Source organism: Ursus maritimus, unplaced genomic scaffold (assembly GCF_017311325.1).
Source record: "Ursus maritimus isolate PB19 unplaced genomic scaffold, ASM1731132v1 scaffold_1, whole genome shotgun sequence".
NCBI lineage: Eukaryota > Metazoa > Chordata > Mammalia > Carnivora > Ursidae > Ursus > Ursus maritimus.
The window spans coordinates 31,500,177-31,520,117 of NW_024423343.1; the positions used below are offsets into that span (position 1 = coordinate 31,500,177).

General features: G+C 37.6%; 2 protein-coding genes across 2 annotated transcripts in view; one reads left to right on the top strand and one right to left on the bottom strand.

Moving 5' to 3' along the window:
* The window catches only part of RAPH1 (Ras association (RalGDS/AF-6) and pleckstrin homology domains 1), a 91,467-nt gene that overhangs the window by 63,715 nt on the left and 7,811 nt on the right, over positions 1–19,941 (top strand). The window contains exons 6-13 of the mRNA XM_040641795.1: positions 153–312; positions 1,932–2,053; positions 3,243–3,308; positions 4,605–4,748; positions 5,847–5,957; positions 12,137–12,235; positions 13,181–13,301; positions 17,398–17,540. Of these exons, the coding sequence (XP_040497729.1) occupies positions 153–312; positions 1,932–2,053; positions 3,243–3,308; positions 4,605–4,748; positions 5,847–5,957; positions 12,137–12,235; positions 13,181–13,301; positions 17,398–17,540 (966 nt within the window). The remainder of the gene's footprint in view (positions 1–152; positions 313–1,931; positions 2,054–3,242; positions 3,309–4,604; positions 4,749–5,846; positions 5,958–12,136; positions 12,236–13,180; positions 13,302–17,397; positions 17,541–19,941) is intronic.
* Positions 13,308–19,941, bottom strand: part of ABI2 (abl interactor 2) — a 130,672-nt gene continuing 124,038 nt past the window's right edge. The window contains exons 10-11 of the mRNA XM_008687391.2: positions 14,822–14,891; positions 13,308–13,403 (exon numbers count right to left, since the gene is read on the bottom strand). Of these exons, the coding sequence (XP_008685613.1) occupies positions 13,397–13,403; positions 14,822–14,891 (77 nt within the window). The 3' untranslated portion in view covers positions 13,308–13,396. The remainder of the gene's footprint in view (positions 13,404–14,821; positions 14,892–19,941) is intronic.

Here is a 19,941-nt window from a genome sequence, read left to right on the forward strand (position 1 = left end):
TTTTAGAGTATCTTTCTTGCGAAATATAGTCATTATTTGTGTTTTAATTTATATTTAAATAAGAACATTACTCAACATTACTTGATATTGGAAGAAATTTCTATAATGCCTAGTTTTTGGTTTGTATTTAATTTCCTTTTTACCTATTATAGCTGGTGATTAGAGTCCACATGTCTGACGATAGTTCTAAAACAATGATGGTGGATGAGAGGCAGACAGTGAGACAAGTGCTGGATAACCTAATGGACAAATCCCACTGCGGTTATAGTTTAGACTGGTCGCTGGTAGAAACCATCTCTGAATTACAAATGGGTTAGTAATCTAATTGCTTTATTTACCTTTTTAATTTCTATGCAATCCTGATAGTTTTCATGTCAACTAAAGCACTTTGAGTCATCTTTTTTTTTTTTTTTCCTACATATAGCCTTAGCTTTTTACATTATCTTTTTTTTTCCTCCACGTATTTTGAGAATTCTTTGGATACAAGATCATTTCCAGTTCACTTCAGATCTTCTTATGGCTAAAACAGTTTTTTTTTTTAAATAATAAAATACTTTTTCCCTTCAAATAACTGCATAGATAGACACATTTACTAAGACCATTCTGTTTATTCACATTTGTTCTGAATTTCTTTTTTTTTTTTTTTAAAGATTTTATTTATTTATTCAACAGAGATAGAGACAGCCAGCGAGAGAGGGAACACAAGCAGGGGGAGTGGGAGAGGAAGAAGCAGGCTCATAGTGGAGGAGCCTGATGTGGGGCTCGATCCCAGAACGCTGGGATCACGCCCTGAGCTGAAGGCAGACGCTTAACCGCTGTGCCACCCAGGCGCCCCTTGTTCTGAATTTCTTATACCAGCATTTGACTTTTAGGGAAAACATAAAGCCCATCTTTTTTATTTTTAGCTAGATGTACTAAATCTTAATTTCTTATGATTTGTAGTTTAGTATGGTGTTTTCTAATTTTAAAAATTCCTCATTTTTAATGCCATCATTGACTCTTAAAAGAGTTTTCTTTTTATAATATTGTGTGATTATAGCAACCTGGCAATTGTAATTTTATTAGGTATTATTGAATCAGTAATCAATTTCAACATTATATTTTATTTTTAAAAGTATTTGCATTACTCTTAGTACCTATGTATTTAAATATTTCACAGTGGTTTCCAGAGAAATAAAAATTTAATAACCCTTTTTTTCTCAGAACACACATACATAGCCCCCAAAACTAAAATATAAGTTATTAGTTTATTAACATGTATAAAATGTATTCTAATAATACAACTATTCTTAGAGAATTGGAAAGGTTTGAGTTCATAGGTGTGGCATCATGATACAGAGAAGATGTTTGGATACTAATTTTTGGAATATGTCCATGGCTATAGGTTAAAGACCCATACATATAATATTTCTCTACTACCTTTAATGTAATTGGCTACAGTGTCTTTTTTTTTTTTTTTTTGAAGATTTTATTTATTTATTTTAGAGAGAGCACAAGCTAGGGGAGAGGGAGAAGAAGCAGACTCTCTGCTAAGCAGGGAGGGAGGGGTTCAATCCCAGGAGCCTGAGATCATGACCTGAGCTGAAGGCAGATGCTTAACTGGCCGAGCCACCCAGGCACCCCTGGTTTTTGTTTTTTCAAGGGTGGATGGGAAAAGGCTGAAGGCTGAGGAAGACCTAACAGAAGACCTACTAGATTTTAGTCCCAGTTCGTCCATGTAGCAGTTGTGTGACTTTCCTGAAGTCAGTTAACACAGTGGGCATGTTTCCTTATTTGAAAATAGAAGGAAGACCGGATCATTTCTAAGGGCCAAGAGCTATAATGTCAAGTAAAATTCTGTGGTTCTGCTTGGAATTACTTCACAAGGTTTCATGTCTTTGATGCGGTTCTGATGAATACTAACAAAATACTGATATTGTATCTTGGGACAGAGAGAATCTTTGAAGACCATGAAAACTTGGTTGAAAATCTTCTTAATTGGACAAGAGATAGCCAAAACAAGCTTATATTTATGGAACGTATAGAAAAATATGCACTTTTCAAAAACCCACAGGTGAGGCCAAGTATCTTATAGAGATCATGATTTCTAAATGTTCCCCTTATATTATTCTATTACTTTTAAGTTAACAGAGCTAAAAACACTGGCAGCCACCTGGTTGGAGCATTATGGTTGCAAAACCCCATGGGAACATTTACTGCTGCTGAGGTGGAAAGTCTTCTGGGGCCCAGGTGTCAGACCTCAAAGAGATTACCAGTCACCCAGAGCCAGATGGGGTGAGCCCTTGGGGCAGCAGAAGTAACTCCAGGGAGTTACCAGGTTTCTGCTTTTTGTAATCCAGAGCTGTTGAACCCAGCTATTTACTTGGTGACCTTCTCATCCATCAAAGAAAAGTACTACATATTTAAGTTCTCTACTTCCTCCGTTTATCCAGTTGACACTTTATTTTAGTATCTTTTAAAAAAAAAAACTCAATAACCTTGATTATAAATGGTTCTACTTTAAATATATGTTACCTTTAAAACCCTATTTGGCATCTTTGTTTATTCCAGAATAATGTTTGAGTTAATAATTCCTAATACACAAATATTTTATAAAAATCAGTAGATGAGAGAAAAAGTAGTATAAATAGTAATGAAAAATAGCAGTGTTAAAAGTATTAAATATCCTTCAGACAGCTTAATCATGACACATCTTTACTGGATATTTTTAGTGAATAATACACATTTGGGAATACCAGTAGATTTTTTTATAGGTGATTGCAAAAAAGTTTTAAGGCTAATAGTTAGAATTCAGATTTTAGTTGAGGCAAGCAAGTGATATTATGATAGTCTCAGAGATTTGGGGATTTCTTCTTTCAAAGGCAGAACATAAATTTCCTGCATCTGGGTCAGTTAAGCTTAGCATATTTTAAGGAAATTTGCCTTACTCATTGTACTTAATCTGTAAACCTTTCAGGTCCTTTCATTAGTTGTACATAACATTTGTCAGCTGTGGGATGTGGAATCATCTCAGGATTTGGGGGAGGGCAGTTTATGGAATAATTCAAGATGATGGCTAAAGTAAGAAGGCCAGCATTAAGCGTTTTAGCAACGGTGCTCAGGCACAAGTTAATGTTCAAAGCAGTATTCCTGTCATTCTATACAGCCAGTTACTATATCTCTAGAAGAAATCATATATGCACCTATCCCAAGGGAATAATAGAGTGGGTGTATCTTTAACTTTCATTTATTTATTTTTCCAGAATTATCTTCTGGGGAAAAAGGAAACTGCTGAAATGGCAGATAGAAATAAAGAAGTGCTATTGGAGGTATGACTCTTCACTCCCCCGACCCAGTTTTTTCCTGCACATTGTAATATTAAAATATTAACCACCGTTTTTGAAGTCAAGTATGTCAGTACTATATATTCATGATTACACTTGTAACTAGAGAAGCCTATATTCCTCCATAGCCTGAGGGGGAGAGTTCAGCTGTGTGAATGTTAGGCCACTGAAGAACCTCTTAAAAACTGTTATTTTGCCAAGTAATATATTGGTGAACTAAAAGGCATCATGAGCTGTTAGGAGCAGACAAGTGGGGAAAAAGGCTGGTCCGGGAAGGACATGATTGTGGTGCTTTATCTGCTCACCCAGAGAGAAATTTGAATATACTAGTTATTTACAAAATATTTCAAGCCTTAGCTTTAAATAACTCAATTAAAAAATCATAATGATCATTTAAAATACATATCCCCTTATTTTAATAAAACAAATTCAAACATAATTCAGTTTTTAGCTTTTTGGCCTTTGCTGATTTTAGAGAACTAAAATAAAAGAAGTTAGTATGTTTGAAAACCAGAATGAATTCTTAGCAACAAGGCAATTAGGAAGATGAAGATCAGCGCTCAACTTTTTCATAGGGATAACAGCTACCATTAAAAGTCCTCTTTATAATTCTGGTTTCTCTGTATTTTGGGAATAGTTTATTTAGGCTCAAAATGTCCTTTGTTAATATTCAGTAAAAAGGATTTCTGTTTTTCTTTTACCAAATACATGATTGATTTTTTAATTACATTTTTATCTAAGTAGGGACATTAGAATTCATAATTTTGGGTTTGTTTACATTCCTTTCAACCTAGTTTTAAATATTTAAAAAATAAATGTCCTCTTTTAGAGTCATATAAATTGATACAGTTTTTAAATTGTGAGCATTTATACTCACTTAGCATGTTGCTTTCTTTTTTAGTTTGACAGCTAATCTAAATGTGTTGTTAATTTGGAGAAAAATAAAGTCCAGTGCTTATGTTAACTCTGACACTTTTATTAAATTTGGTGTTACTGTGCTGTACAGATGCATTTAGATCCTGCTGTATGCAGCTCAGTCGACAATGTTAGATTTTTCAAAACAGTGTTAGGTAAAAGTTCGTAGGAATTGCCATAGTAGTTTCAAAATGAATCTATATGATGTTTAGAATACAAAGTTCTCATTGAGGTAATATTAGCAATGTGGCTTTAATACCAAAACCATTTTGGTTTAATTATAGTATGAACTTCATAGGAGTAAACACAATTTTGTTCTGAGAATCCAAAGATCACATGTCTTTCCAAATCATCATCTTATTTTAGGAATGTTTTTGTGGAAGTTCTGTAACTGTACCAGAAATTGAAGGAGTCCTGTGGTTGAAAGATGATGGCAAAAAGTCCTGGAAAAAGCGCTATTTTCTCTTGCGAGCATCTGGTATCTACTATGTCCCTAAAGGAAAAGCAAAGGTGTGTCCCCTCTGCTGACTTTTGAGCTTCCTCATTTTGACAGTTGATTTTAATTTATAGTAAGTATGCTGACAAGATAAATCCAGGCTCTGATTTGTTTCAACTCTTTTTTTGTTTTTTAAAGATTTTACTTATTTGTCACAGAGTAGGAGAGAGAAAGAGAGAGCGCGCGCAAGCACAAGCATGGGGAGTGGCAGACAGGGAGAAGCAGTCTCCCCGCTGAGCAAGGAGCCCTATATGGGACTGGATCCCAGGATCCTGGGATCACAACCTGAGCCGAAGGCAGATGCTTAACCAGCTGAGCCTCTCAGGGGTCCCTTGTTTCAACTCTTGTAGGACACGCAGAATATTGCTTTGCTTTGTTTATTGATCTGTTATAAAGAAGAAACCTGCAAGTGTTCACTGTCTGGTCATTCATTGGACCCGTTTCGGTTCTCTTGCCACATTTGAAATCATACTTTTATTTATTATTTTCAGAACTTCTTTCAGAGTAGTTTTTGCTTGTTATTGTATGGGGAGAATAGCTTTCTGGGATTATAGGCATTTCAGCCTTTCTTGGATAATATGCTCCTGCTAAGGGCCCCCTTGGTAGCTGCCGCTTCTGTGCTTAGCGGGGGCCGGCACTGTTTTAAAGTCCTTGCAACATCCTCTCTTCCAAGCTTTACCACCCTCCTGAGAGGCCTATTTTGTTGCCTCTATTTAAGGTGAAGAAACCCTGTCTTGAAGAATCATTGTACTTGAGATATGCATTATGAGCACTGAACTACATATTTTCTTGCTTTTTTTCCAGAGCTCTACTATGCTATATTGTATTTAATATACTATGTTATATTTAAAGTCTCCTTAAAATACCACCCTTTCCAAGCAAGTGTGTGTTCATTGTGAATGGCAGACAGTAAGTGAAATGGACTGCTTTTTTGTTGTATCCTGGGTTAAAGAAGGAACATTTATAGAGAATCTCACTGTCTTGTCATCTGTAAAATAGACTGGTTTCCACTTGGTAAAGTTTTTATTCTCAACTAGAAACTGTTACCAAGTATGATATTTGCTTATTTATACATTATTGTTAATGCAGTCTTTTGGGTGTTTTTATCTTAGGTCTCTCGGGAACTGGTGTGCTTTCTCCAACTGGATCATGTCAATGTTTATTATGGACAGGACTACCGGAACAAATACAAAGCACCTACAGATTATTGTCTGGTGCTAAAGGTAAACACGTTTCTCTTTTTAGGAATTTTAATTGATGTTTAATTGATTTATATATTTTGGATCTTAACCCCTTAATGGACACATCATTGGCAAATATCTTCTCCCATTCAGTAGGTTGCCTTTTTGTTTTGTTGATGATTTCTTTTGCTGTGCAAAAGCTTTTTATATTGATGTAGTCCCAATAGTTTATTTTTTCTTTTATTTTTCCTTGATTGAGGAAACATTCAAAAACATGTTGCTAGGGTCAATGTCTAAGAGATTATTGCCTGTATTTTCTTTTAAGAGTTTTATGGTTTTAAGTCTCACATTTAGGTCTTTAATTTAATCCATTTTGAGTTTATGTTTGTGGAGGGTGTACGAAAGTGGCCCAGTTTCATTCTTTTACATGTAGCTGTCCAGTTTTCCCAGCATCATTTGTTGAAGAAACTGTCTTTTCCCCATTGTATATCCTTGCCTTTTTTGGCATAGATTGACCATATAAGCATGGGTTTATTTCTGAACTCTCTATTCTATTCCATTGATCTCTTTTTTTGTGCCAGTACCATGCTATTTTGTTGGTTACAGCTTTGTAGTATGTCTTCAAATCTGAGATTATGATACCTCCAGCTTTGTTCTTAATTTTCAAGACTGCTTTGGCTATTTGGGGTCTTTTGTGGTTTCATACAAATTTTAATATTATTCTAGTTGTGTGAAAAATGCTATTAGTATTTTGATAGGGATTGCATTAAAGCTGTAGATTGCTTTGGGGAGTATGGGCATTTTAATATCTACTAATCCATGAGCAGGGAATATCTTTCCATTTCTTTGTGTCATCTTCCATTTCTTTCATCAGTGTTCTGTAGTTTTTGGAGTATGGTCTTTCACCTCCTTTGGTTAAGTTTATTCCAGTGTTTTTGGCTTAGCCTAGTTAGAATTCACACCCTGACATAAGGCGTAGACAGACATCCAGACAAAATTGGGGCTCTTTAAGAAAAGAAGTAGGGAAGAGGGGATAGCTGTGGGGAAGGCAACCAGCAGTGTGTGTTAGAGCCAAAATTCATTATGACCACTGACTATTATTTTAATGCCTTTTGCAACTCATAGAATTCTTAGGTTAAGAATATTTTTGTTCTAAGGGGTTTTTGTTTGTTGGTTTATATAATAATTTATGTATTTCATATTTGCTTTTAGTAAAGTAGGTTTAGCTAAATTCATATATTCATATTGCCTACTTATTTATATTTAGAAATGTTCAAGGTATTGAAATAAACCATACCACTAGGTACAAATAGTAGTAAAAATAATGGCTATCATTTATTGAAGAACTCTAGGGTGGCAGACACTGCACTAGAAGCACTGTGCACATCAGTGTCACAGATCTGTTCTAGAGTCCCCATTTTTCAGATATGGAAACTGAGGTTTAGAGGGATCAGTGTTCCTGATGCCACACAACTATTAGCATTTTTTTCCTGAAAAGTCTCTACTAGATTTTGCCTCGGTAAGTATTTTTATTCTTGTGCATGAGTTCTAATAAACCAAGAAATGCTGCCACACAAGATGTATGCAAATGTAAATATTTATAGGGTTTGATCCTATTTATCAGCTTTGGGCTCTAACAACTGAGTCGGAGTTCTTCCAGTAAAATGCAGGATACAGGAAATATACTTGTAGGGAGTAATAAAACACGTTGTTTAGTAATTAGTTTTTTTAAGGTAGTAATAAAAATGATGGTAAGAGCTTATTCATGAGATATGACAATGAAGGAATAAATAGGACATATGTTATCTATTATCTATCTGAAAGAGGTTCATGCTTGTTGGACATGTGTATGCATGTATATAAGTTTCTTAAAGGAAACCTGTGTTTTTAAAATACATACACCACAGTAATTGTTGGAATACAACTCACCTTAGCCAGGTCTAAATTTTCATTCCTAAAGGAATGAGGCAAAGTAATTTATGTTAGGTAAGAAGGAAACAATGGTTAGAGATTAGAGATTAGAATATGAACATGAACTTTTCAAACACTGTTATTAAAAGAAAGATGTTATATGCGATAATGGTAGAAGTAATAGGATGGACTGTTACATATTTTGTTTTTTAACTTCTTGCATGTTAGTGAGAGAATTAATTTTCAAGCCTATTTCTGTTCCCAAAGCAGTAAGTGGGTAGTATATATTCAGTGGTTTTCCTTTGGCACTTGGACTGTGATGTTAGGGCATAGTTTTAAGAATTCTCTGTCTCAATCTGATTTGTGGCATAAACAGAAAAAAGTAATCTGATGGCAAATAGTAATCCAGAATTTCTTACCGTTTTCTTATTTTTTTTTTAAATTCTCAAATTTTTTTATCTTGTATCAGATAATGGAGACTTTCCAAATCAACATCATTTTAAAAATGAAATAATGACCTTTCTTTCTTAATAGCTTTAATTGTTAAGGGGAGCAATTTGATTATATATTCTCTTTGGAATCTATAAGAATCTAAATGTTAAGCTTCTGATTTTTGGCAAAGAATGTCTCCTTCATACTTGCTCTTAGCTCGTGTGATTTTTAATTTTTTTTAAAGATTTTATTTATTTATTTATTTGAGAGAGAGAAAACACAAGCAAGGGGAAGGGAGAGGGACAAGCAGACTCCCCACTGAGCAGGGAGCCCGACTCAATTTGGGTTCTATCCCAGGACCCTGGGATCATCACCTGAACCAAAGGCAGATACTTAACCCACTGAGCCACGCAACTGCCCCTCTTGTTGTGATATTGTGGGGAAAAGCGGAGAGAGGCAGCACATTTGGAAGAAGGTTTCACTACTAATAAGACAGAAATATGACGTTATAATTAGCACAGGGCTTGGAATGAGATGGCATGGTTTCAAATTCTGGTTATTTAACTAATAAGCATGAATGTATGAGCAACTTAGCTGTCTTAACCCCTGTGTGCCTCAGTTTCCCTTCATTTGATGAAGATAGTAATAGGTAACTCATGGGGTTTTCCTGAGGAGGGAATGGGCTAATTAACATATGTGACATATTTAGTATAATGCCTGGTATATACTAAGTGCTCAATAAATGACACGTTTTTTTAAAGTAATCTCTACACCTACTGTAGGGCTCGAACTCACAGCTCCAAGATCAAGAGTCACATCCTCTACCAATCGAGCCAGCCACATGTTCCAATAAATGTCACTTTTAATGAAATAATATATTGATGGAAGAGGCAACTACCTGAGGAATTGATGCAGAGCCTGGGTGACCATAATGAAGGCTAGAGAAGGGATGCCTGTATTACGTGGAAGGTTGAAAAAGACTAGTTTATGGCGTCCTAAAATGAACTTTAAGCAAGTGATCTGCAGATACTTAGGCATATCATAGGGGTGCCTGGGTGGCTCAGTTGGTTAGGTACCCAACTCCTGATTTGGGGTCAGTTCATAATCTCAGGGTCGTGCGATCGAGCCCCATGTCAGGCTCTGCTCAGCTCAGTCTGCTTGGAATTCTCTTCTGTCTCCCTCTCCCTCTGCCCCACCCCTGCTTGCATGTGTGCACGCTCTCTCTCTTTCCCTAAATAAGTAAATAAAAAAATTTTTTTTTTTATTCTTTGTGGTGGTGTTTGGATTCCCGGGTTAGAGAAATGAGGAGAAAAGGATAGAAGATCGTTTCTCTTTGATTTTCTCTGATGTTGTGTTGATAAAAACACTCCCTTGGTGTATAGAATGAGTAGTACACACTCAGGCAGGGCCACGCTACAGCTGAACACCCATGCATGGTGGGTAGCCCTGCTCTCAGGAAATGGAAGGAATCAGTCAAGAATGGCTTATGAATCACCATAAAGAGAGGGGGTAGTGGTAAAGACTGAGAGCCCTCTGTAGCCCCTTGTTCAGATGTCCAAAACCTACCCCATAGGTGGTGCCTGAGTGACACAGGAAATAGAACAGCCACTCTTGAAGCCCTAGTTGGTAATACCGACGAAAGCCCTTTCTCAGCCATCCCATTTTATCTTCTGCATGAACCGCGGCTTCTTCTGTTTTGCTCACAGTGTATCCCAACACCTACTTAAAGATCTGGCAAATAGTTCCCAGTCAATAAATACCGGTTGCATGAATGAATGAGATAAAATTCCCCTTCCTTCTTCTGTGGAAAAATTCATCTCCTCTACCTGTCTTTCTTTGCTTTTTCAAGATTGCTATGGTGGTTTATTATAATGTGATTTAATAAGGATGAAGGAATATATTCCAAGAGAAGGCTGCAGAACCTATAGTATTAGGAGAGACAACTGTTAAGTATTGTTTGGCTACCCCCCTTTTTTTCAAATTAGTTTCAGAGGTAGAATTTAGTGATTCGTCAGTTGCATGTAACACCCAGTGTTCATTACATCAAGAGCCCTCCTTATGGCCATCATCCAGTTACCCCCCCACCCCTCTCCCCTCCAGCAACCCTCAGTTTGTTTCTTATAGTTAAGAGTCTTTTATGGTTTGCCTCCCTCTCTGTTATCATCTTATTTTTCCTTCCCTTCTCCTATGTTCATCTGTTTTGTTTCTTAAATTCCACATAAGAGTGAAATCATGTGGTATTTGTCATTCTCTATTTCGCTTAGAATAATAGCCTCTAGTTCATCCACGTTGTTTGCCAGCCTCTTTTTGTTGATGATTTATTGTTTAAAACTTTCACTGTAGCCTTTAATAACTAAATTGGTTTTGGTATTAAATGTTTTATTATAGGAGCTGAGCACTATAAAACAATGTGTAGAATAGAATAAATGGATTTAAATTTCTCCCATTGTAGACCAAAGAGATTGACCTTTTTTTTTTTTTAAGAGAGAAAGCACATGCAAGAGCAAGCAGAGTGGGGCAGAGGGAGAGAATCTTGAGCAGGCTGATGTCCAGCGTGGACCCTGACGTGGGGCTTGATCTCACAACCCTGAGATCATGACCTGAGCCAAAATCAAGAGTCTGATGCTTAACCAACTGAGTCACCCAGGTGCCCCAAGATTAATCTATAACAGTGCAGATACCTAACTTATTTGGGTGGTCATCTATTTCTGCAGCCTTGAGAACTCATCCAGGTGGCTTATTTTATTGATCTCATGGATTCCACAACAAATGTGGTTAGGGAATCTTTAAAGCCTCTTATAATTTAATATAATCTTAAATATTTCCCCAGGTAACATGTAGCCATTTAAAAATTTTTTTTCAGAATAACTGAAAAGAGAAGTAATAATTAACAGCCATTACATCCAGAACCAAGTGTGATTTAGGGTTTTTTCTTTCCAGGGAACTAGTCGTTGTGGCCCAGTGGAGTTAAAATACCTTAAGTCTGTTCTCTAGCACTTGCATTGTGTAGCTGGTCTAGTCAGTCACCTCCCATCCAAACTGCAGCTGAAAAGTGAAAACTGAATCTGATGATGCAGTTGAAAAGCTGCTGAGTCCCTGGAGGGCATGTGCTGTGGGCAGATAGGGTGCAGAGCAGTCCTTAGACCATGCAACAGGGAGCACCACTGCACCAGGTGTGAGCGCCCTCTCATGTCCCAGGTTTGGTGCCCTCACCCACCCCGCCCACTGGTTCACCTCCACAGAAGTGCTAGAAGCTTTACCAAACACCCTCTCATTTGGAGTCTTCTGAATTCCTGATTCCAGTGGGTTAAGATTGAAATCAATATCTTCCCTTCTCATAGTCTTATAGATGAAGAGTTATGTTGAGTTTGTTAACCTTGATGGACTGTGTTTCTCTGAAATATAGAAGGGGTATTTGGGGATTTGCTGTGCTATGAAGGTATTTTTTAACTTGCATATCTTGACCTAAAATGTAACACAAGTTTTTTCGTAGTTTATTTTTTCAATTTTTTAAATTTTTATTTATTTATTTATTTATTTATTTGAGAGGGAGAGAGCAGCGGGGAGGGACAGAGAGAAAGGGAGAGAGAGAATCCTAAGTAGGGGCTGGGTCTCACAACCTTGAGATCGTGACCTGAGCCAAAATCAAGAGTTGGCTGCTAAACCAACTGAGCCACCCAGGTGCCCTGCTTTGTAGTTATTTTGTAAAAATACTTATGGGCCATTTTATTTGGCCTTATGGCCATAATATAAGGGGTACAGATTATTTTTGGCCCTAACTCTGATGGCCTGTCACTTGTTGTTAGGGTCTAAGCTTTGATAGAGTTTTTCTTCAGTTCTTCAGGGTACTGAATTGGGTTTTGCCTTTAATCTTGCAGCACCCACAGATCCAGAAGAAATCTCAGTACATCAAGTACCTTTGTTGTGATGATGTGAGGACCCTGCATCAGTGGGTCAATGGTATCCGCATTGCAAAGGTAGGGTGTTCTTTTTGGTTTGATGATAGAATAATGAGGTGTTTCATGATATAGTTTTGATTGTCATGACAATTATCCTAATCATTTCATGTTTTTGATTTTGTCAGTGTTTTCTGAGGCCTAATAAGTTTTATGTTTTAAATGTCTTAGGGGATAAACATTTAACAGTTGGTATCCCTGGAATAATACTGCTGGTAAAAGCTTGTGTAGCACCAGAGTGATTTATTTTGTCTCTGAAGAACACATTATATGATTCTTATATAGCAGAGTTTAGCCTAAGCAAAAGAAATTTTTTGAGAATTAAATCGCCTCAGGGTGGGAATAGGGGAATAAATAAGCAGGACACAGGATTTTTAGGGCCGTGAAAATATTCATACTCTGTGTGATACTGTAGTGGTGAATACATGTCATTATACATTTCTCCAAACCCATAGAATGTACAACACCGAGAGTGAGCCTAAGGCAAACTGTGGACGTTGATTGTTATGTGTTAATGTAGGTTCACCGATTGAAACAAATGCGCCCTCTGGTGGAGAATGTTGAAAATGAGATTGTGTTTCTCTACCTTCCTGTCAGTTTTGCTGTGGACCTAAAAGTGCTGTAAAACAAGAGCCTTTGAAAAAATTTTAAGGAATATTTATGCCCATTAAGTGAAAATAAAATTTATGATAGGTATAAAATCAAAGTTGTATTAGGAATAACCAAAAAAACTATACCGATAATGAACAAATCAAGTGTTAACTTCTTGCTGCCTTTCTTAAAATGAGGATAAATAAGATTTGATGGTAATTTACTGGTATTAAAAATAATTTTGATTTAATTTAGGTATTAATTTTAGTGCAAACTGTGAATCAGTAAACAGAAAAGTATCCCCCTTTCTTACCTCATCCATCTGTATCATACCCAGTAATGTTCAGATGTCATAATTTACTGCCTTCTGTTTAGTACGGGAAACAGCTCTACATGAACTATCAAGAAGCCTTGAAGAGGACAGAGTCAGCTTATGATTGGACTTCCTTATCCAGCTCCAGCATTAAATCAGGATCCAGTTCTTCGAGCATCCCAGGTAGTTTGAAATGCTGACAGCCAATAGGAAGACATCTCTATAGACTGACAGCAGGCCTGGTTACTTCAGCAAGGTTCTTAAAACCAGAGCTGGACCTAATGTCTAAATTATAAAATAAATTTTGTTATGGTGGTTAGAGGGGACAATATCATGGGCTAGTTCACAAATGTATTTGATATGGAGTACCAGTGTATAGAGTTTTAAATCCAGGAGTGTTGTTACGTATATTTACAAAGTTTATTTCAGACTCAGTCATACTGCTGAACAACAGCTGTTAATGCATTACTGGGGATAGAAAAGTTGCTTGGAGAAAATCTCCAACCTCAGAATCCATGATGAAACTGCCCTCCTTCCCCATCGGTTTCCTGACATTTCAGCAGAGTGAAAATAACTAGAATTAGTTCAGTATCACAATTAAGGAGGCTGTTTAAGTCATCAAACTTACTAAAGTTTTCACTAGAAATCAGTGATACTCAAAAAGTGCTTATTTTCACATTTCCACATCCTTTAAATAAGTACGCTATGATCACACCTTAAAATAAATGCTTCTTTCCCTTCAAAATATTGCATGAATAATAACTATGTCCTCTAAAAGCAAAATATTTTTTTTGTTCTGACATCACATGAAAGCAGTAATAACTTTAGGAAATATTTGACTAAAAAAAACCCTCTTGTTATTTATTAGTACAACATATAAATTTGTCTTTCAGTCTATGTTTTTACGTGGCTATGTATGTATACTTTAAGGAAATTCTTTTCAGAATCTGTTTTACTTTAGGATAAAATAAAAACATGGACTTTTTAAAAAAGAAGTATTTGACTAAAAAGTTGTATGACTAATTAATCTCTAAGTAAGTAGAAACAAAATGAGAATGTGTATATCCATGGGTTAATATACATGTATTTCCTAGTGCTGTGCACTGAGAGAACTAGGAGCAGTGACACCCCAGGAGCAGCGAAAATACAGAGTGCCTTGATCTTGGTTTTCTAATGCCATTTTCCAGAAGAAAGGAACTAGGGCTCTGTGGTGAACAGCTGGTTCTAGTGCTGTGGCAGAGAATAAGATGAGCCTGAAGCAGCTTATGTTGAAAGAAGTGTTCAAAAAACACAGTGGTGGGGCTGTGTAAAGGGACACAGGAGCCAACCTGAGAGAGTGTCCAGGGGCCAAAGCTGAAACAATTTGAGCAACAGAATAACATAGTGTAAGATTATAATCCAAATTATAAAATAAACAGCCAGTAGTCCATACTGATATACATTATTGAATAAATAAATAAATAAATGGGAAAGAGATCTTCTGTGTGGAAGATTTCTAAATGATTTATGCAGGCACTCTGCCCTCAAGGAGATGGAGCTTAATTCTACCCTCAAGTGTGGGTTGTACAGAGTGACTTGCTTCCAAAGAGGGTAGTTGGGTGTGGGGGAAAGGGGAGTAACAGTGGAAGAACCTGACAAACAGTACCCCAACCAAGTGATCAAGGGCAGTATCTTCAGTAATATGTTCTGTTGATAGCATGTACCTTTTACACAATGTGATGAGATTGGCACTTTCCCTCTCTTGGTCTTCCTCTCCAAATTTCATAACTCCGTCTAATCAAGAGAAAAACATCAGACAAATCAAAATTGAGAAACATTCTATAAAATACCTGACCCAGTACTCCTCAGAACTGTCAAGGTCATCAAAAACAAGGAGAACCTGAGAAACTATCATAGGAGACATGACAACTATAATGTGATATCCTGGATGGGATCCTGGATTTAAAAAAAAAAATTGGACATTACAGAAGAACGAGTGAAATCCAAATAAAGTTCGAAGTGTAGTTATTAGTAATGTATCAGTGTTGGTTCCTTAGTTGTGACAAATGTACCATGGTAATGTAGCAAGTTAATAATGAGGTAAATTGGGTGCTAGGCATGTAGGAACTCTGTGCTAGCTTTGGAACATTTCCATAAATCTAAAACTATTCTGAAAATATTTATTAAAGGGGAGGAAGACCCTTTTGAGATAATGGATTGAGAAAGGCAAGGTAAGAGTAAGTCACAAGTAAGATTTTAGAAAAATTAAGGGAGAGATTTGAGAAAAAAGATGCCATAATATTTTTTAAATTCATATAGCATTAATGCATGTGCATTAATGCACACATTTTATGAAGTGGAATGGTTCCTTTTCCTAGTCCAGCATCATCCCTCCTTATACAGTGTTAAATATTATGTAGACTTGTAAATATAAATTGCAGAATCATATTCATTCATGCTGAAGAGAGCTCAAGGATTCACATGTTCCAGCCTCCTATCTTATAGGCTCTTGTTCTGGTTAGTAATTAAACAGGGATGTAGGAGGCTAGTGAAGTTGCAACTTTTTAAAAAACACTCAGCGGGGCACCTGGGGTGGCTCAGTCGTTAAGCGTCTGCCTTCGGCTCAGGGCGTGATCCCGGGGTCCTGGGATCGAGCCCCGCATCAGGCTCCTCCCCTGGAAGCCTGCTTCTTCCTCTCCCACTCCCCTGCTGTGTTCCCTCTTTCACTGGCTGTCTCTATCACTGTCAAATAAATAAATAAAATCTTTAAAAAAAAAAAAAACACTCAGCAATTACACAAGATACAAGCGTTTGTCAAATAAATAAATAAAATCTTTAAAAAAAAAAAACACTCAGCAATTACACAAGATACAAGCGCTGGCGAGAATGTGGAGAAAAAGGAACGCTTATGCACTCTTGGTAGGAACGGAAATTGGTGCAGCCACTGTGGAAAACAGTATGGATGTTCCTCAAAAAATTAAAAATAGAAGTACCCTGTGATCCAGGAATCACACCCTGGAGTATTTACCCGAAGAATACAAAAACACTAGTTCAAAAGGATATATGCACCCCTATTCTATGGCAGCATTATTTACAATATCCAAGCTATGGAACTATGAAAGAGTCCAGATGTCTATAGATGGATGAATGGGTAAAGAAGATGGGTTGTGTATGTGTATGGGATATTATTCAGCCATAAAAAATGAAATCTTGCCAATTTGCAACATGGGTGGAGCTAGAGAGTGTTATGCTAAGCGAAATAAGTCAGAGAAAGACAAATACCAGATGATTTCACTCGTGTGGAATTTAAGAAACAAAACAAATGAGTAAAGAAAGGGGGGGGCAACCCAAGAAATAGACTCTTAACTATAGAGAACAAACTGATGGTGACCAGAGGGGAGGTGGGTGGGGGGATGGGTGAAATAGGTAATGGGGATTAAGGAAGATACATTGTGATGAGGACTGAGTATAGAATTGTTGAATCACTATATTGTACACCTGAAACTAATATAACTGTTATTTATACTGGAATTAAAAACCTTTAAAAGACTCAGCAATTGAACGATGAAGAAAGAAGAAAACAGAGTAGGTTTTATCCTATATTTTTGCCTGAGGATATGTCTTAACTTTATCCAAAGGAGTTCTTAGCTATTATCTCTGTACTGCTTTGGCTAACTTGGCTGGACTTGATTACTAAAGCAATCTAGTAATACCCCTCTCCACAGAGTCATCAGATAGGACTAGCCTTAACACCCGAATCTCCACCAGATGTCAGCCATTGGGCTGGGTGCTTCCTTCTGCATGGTTATCTTACACCTGACTTGGGGTCCAATGACATAATCTCCCCAGGTCCCTCATCCTGGATGTCACACAGACATCCGGTGTATCCTCCACCATTCCCAGCAACCCTGAGCTCAAGCGAGAAGTGTTTTCTAGGGATTCAGGTACTGGCACCATCAGGCAGCCGGCTACACTGTACCCTGGCCTCCCGGCAAGGCAAGAACACCTCTTCCAGGTTGTCCGGGTACTAGTAATGTTATACAAACCTTTCATTGTAATGTTAAGTCTGTCATGGTGAATTGTTTAAGAAGAATCAAGATTTTCTATTAGCCCTAAGGTAAGGGAAGTTTTCTAGAGGAAAGTTTGAAGTGTGTTTATATGAAATGAGTTGAGTAAAAGTAACTTGTTGCAGTCCTGCATAGCATCTGATCTTGTGTAAAAGAGCTAGCTAAATGTACATATTCATACCGTCGGAATAACAACTTATTTAATCCTGTTTTTGAAAATCTATTTTAAACAGAGTCTCAGTCAAATCATTCTAATCAATCTGACAGTGGAGTGTCTGATACTCAGCCAGCAGGACACATCCGCTCCCAGAGTATTGTAAGCTCCATCTTCTCTGAAGCCTGGAAACGTGGCACTCAGTTGGAAGAATCCAGCAAGGTAGGTAACACACTGGTGTTAATGTATATAAAAAGAATCTCTGATGTTCCATGGGTTTATTTTGTTGTTCTTTTATTCCTTATTAGAACTCTTTCTTGGCCCTATTTTAGTATTCTTACTTTGACTTCTCTTCAGAAATGAGTATCTGTGAATTGGCTCTAATGACCTAAGATCTCAAACTGGCAATTTAAGGACTTAATCGATGGCTCACACTTTTAAGGAGTAACGATTTCTTCCTTTTTACCCTTGATCAATTGGGATGAAGCAACACCATTTAGTGCCAGTGCCCTAACTTTGTTTCAGAGAAGCTGCTGATGGTTCGTTACTCATTATTAATTTAATTTATTCAGACTCCTTCCTTCTGTTCTTTCATGCTTTTTGGCATTTCTCTGCACGTTGATGAATTTTCTCAAATTTTAGTATATGCAGAAGACTAAATTCAGATTAATCCTCTTAAAATTTTGGATCCCTGAACTTTGTACGGGACACTTCAATGACACTGAAGGATGCATTGTAATTATTGCAGGATTGTTTAGAAATATTTAGGTTCTTTAGCCCAGGTGAAAGCATGTCAGACTGCCTCTGAAGTTCTGTGGGCAGCATCGTGTCCTGGCTGTACCTGCCCTCTGAGGAGGCAGGAGCTCATGCCATCACTGAGGGACCAGTGGCACAACTGGCCTGAGTGTTGTGTTTTTACCCAATAATCGTTGTGATTTTTTTTGTTCTTTTGGTCTGAATCACTTACACAAGTACACTCACCAATGAGAATTAAATGGATAGTTTCCCTTAATTTATTCCTTTATTTGCATATGTGGTATGTTTACTGCCCCTCAGCAAGAGGCATTAGTAGCCCTATGTGGGGGTGGAACACTCTGTCTTAGAAATAAATATTTGAAAATTGGTTCTAATGACTTGAATTCTCAAAACACTGACAGTTTGTTTAACTCCCTTATTGGGGGCTCAGATTTTAAGACATAATTCTGTCTCCCTTTCCCCACTTAATCAATTTGGATGAAACAGCCCTATCTGGTGCTAATAACTCTGTTAAACAATTCAGATATCCAAAGAAAAGTCTTCTCCCTTACTACATTTTTAATAGTGTTAACCATGTACATTTTAAATGAAAGGCCAAGAGAAAAATAATAATAATAATAATAATAAAAGAAGGATCCGAATGCTCTGTGCTGAAGCAGCAGTTTGGTCGTGGTGTTTCCGGAGCACACGCCGTGCCGTGCAGCAGTGATGGTCTGTCTGTCTTGACCCCACCTGTGTTTCTTCTGTTACCTCAGCCTCAGGTGCCAAATGAGAAGGCCAGCACAGCTAAGGTCTGCACCCCTGCAGCAGCCAGGACAGGGTCAAGTTAAGGTCAGGGGCTGTTCTTTGGAAACACATTAACCTGGGTGACTCCTGTAACCAAGTCTCACAGACTAATGCTTTTTACTTTGTGCAATTTTTAAAGAAACATGTGAGTGTCCTGGTGGGCATTAGAATTCAGCCCTGTCCTGAGCCTTCTAGTCTACTAACCTGAGCGTTCTCGATGCTAATTAGATGTCACTTGTAGTTTGGAAACAAATGGTTTATCTTGGATCCTCATATTCTGTTCAAAGAACCTAAAACATGTGCCCAAACTTTATTAAACCAAGGGCTCTTCCTTTGCTCTTTTCAAAAGTACTTGAACCACATTCATGCATGAGCGGCTCCATGACACAGATGACCAGATGTGGTAATCGGGCAGTGGCGGAGGTGCCCCGAGGGGCTGGTCAGCAAGTTGTTGGCAAACTTTAGCTGCCATTTCTGGATATGTTTCCTTTAGTTTTCTAAGGTTTCCTCTCATTTTCTCCTGGCTTTTTCTGTATGGTATTTTTATAATCTTTTGCTGTATTGTTTATAAAGCATTTCTTTATGTATTTTCCAGTAAAACAAATGTAAAGAATGCCCCCCCTTTACCTGCATTGCTGGACTTCTGTGCATGTTGGATGCAAGTGTCTCACACGAACACGAGTGTGTGTGTCAAGCTCATTCATTCCTGTGTGACTGTGCACGCCCTGCTGAACATTCTCATATTCTCACGTGTCAGCTTGCTAGCATCACAGAGCCATCCTCATTCCTCGGGAGGCCCTCCACCAGCACTCCTAAACCCAGTTATGGCATCTGCTTGAGGTGGATGCAGCCATGGACTGAAAGGTGAACTCGAGCCATCACATCTCCGCTTGCCACAGTCCGGGGGGGGTCAGCACACAGAAGTCCTCCCACGGGGGCTCCTGTTCGTGGCAGGTGTGTGAAAGTCAGGGCTCAAAAATCAGCCCATCACTGATCAGCAGGACATTTTCCCTAGATTGTTAGGCAGTCTTGCCATTTGAGAGTATTGCTGGTGAACAAATTCGCTGTGCCCTTGTTGCCC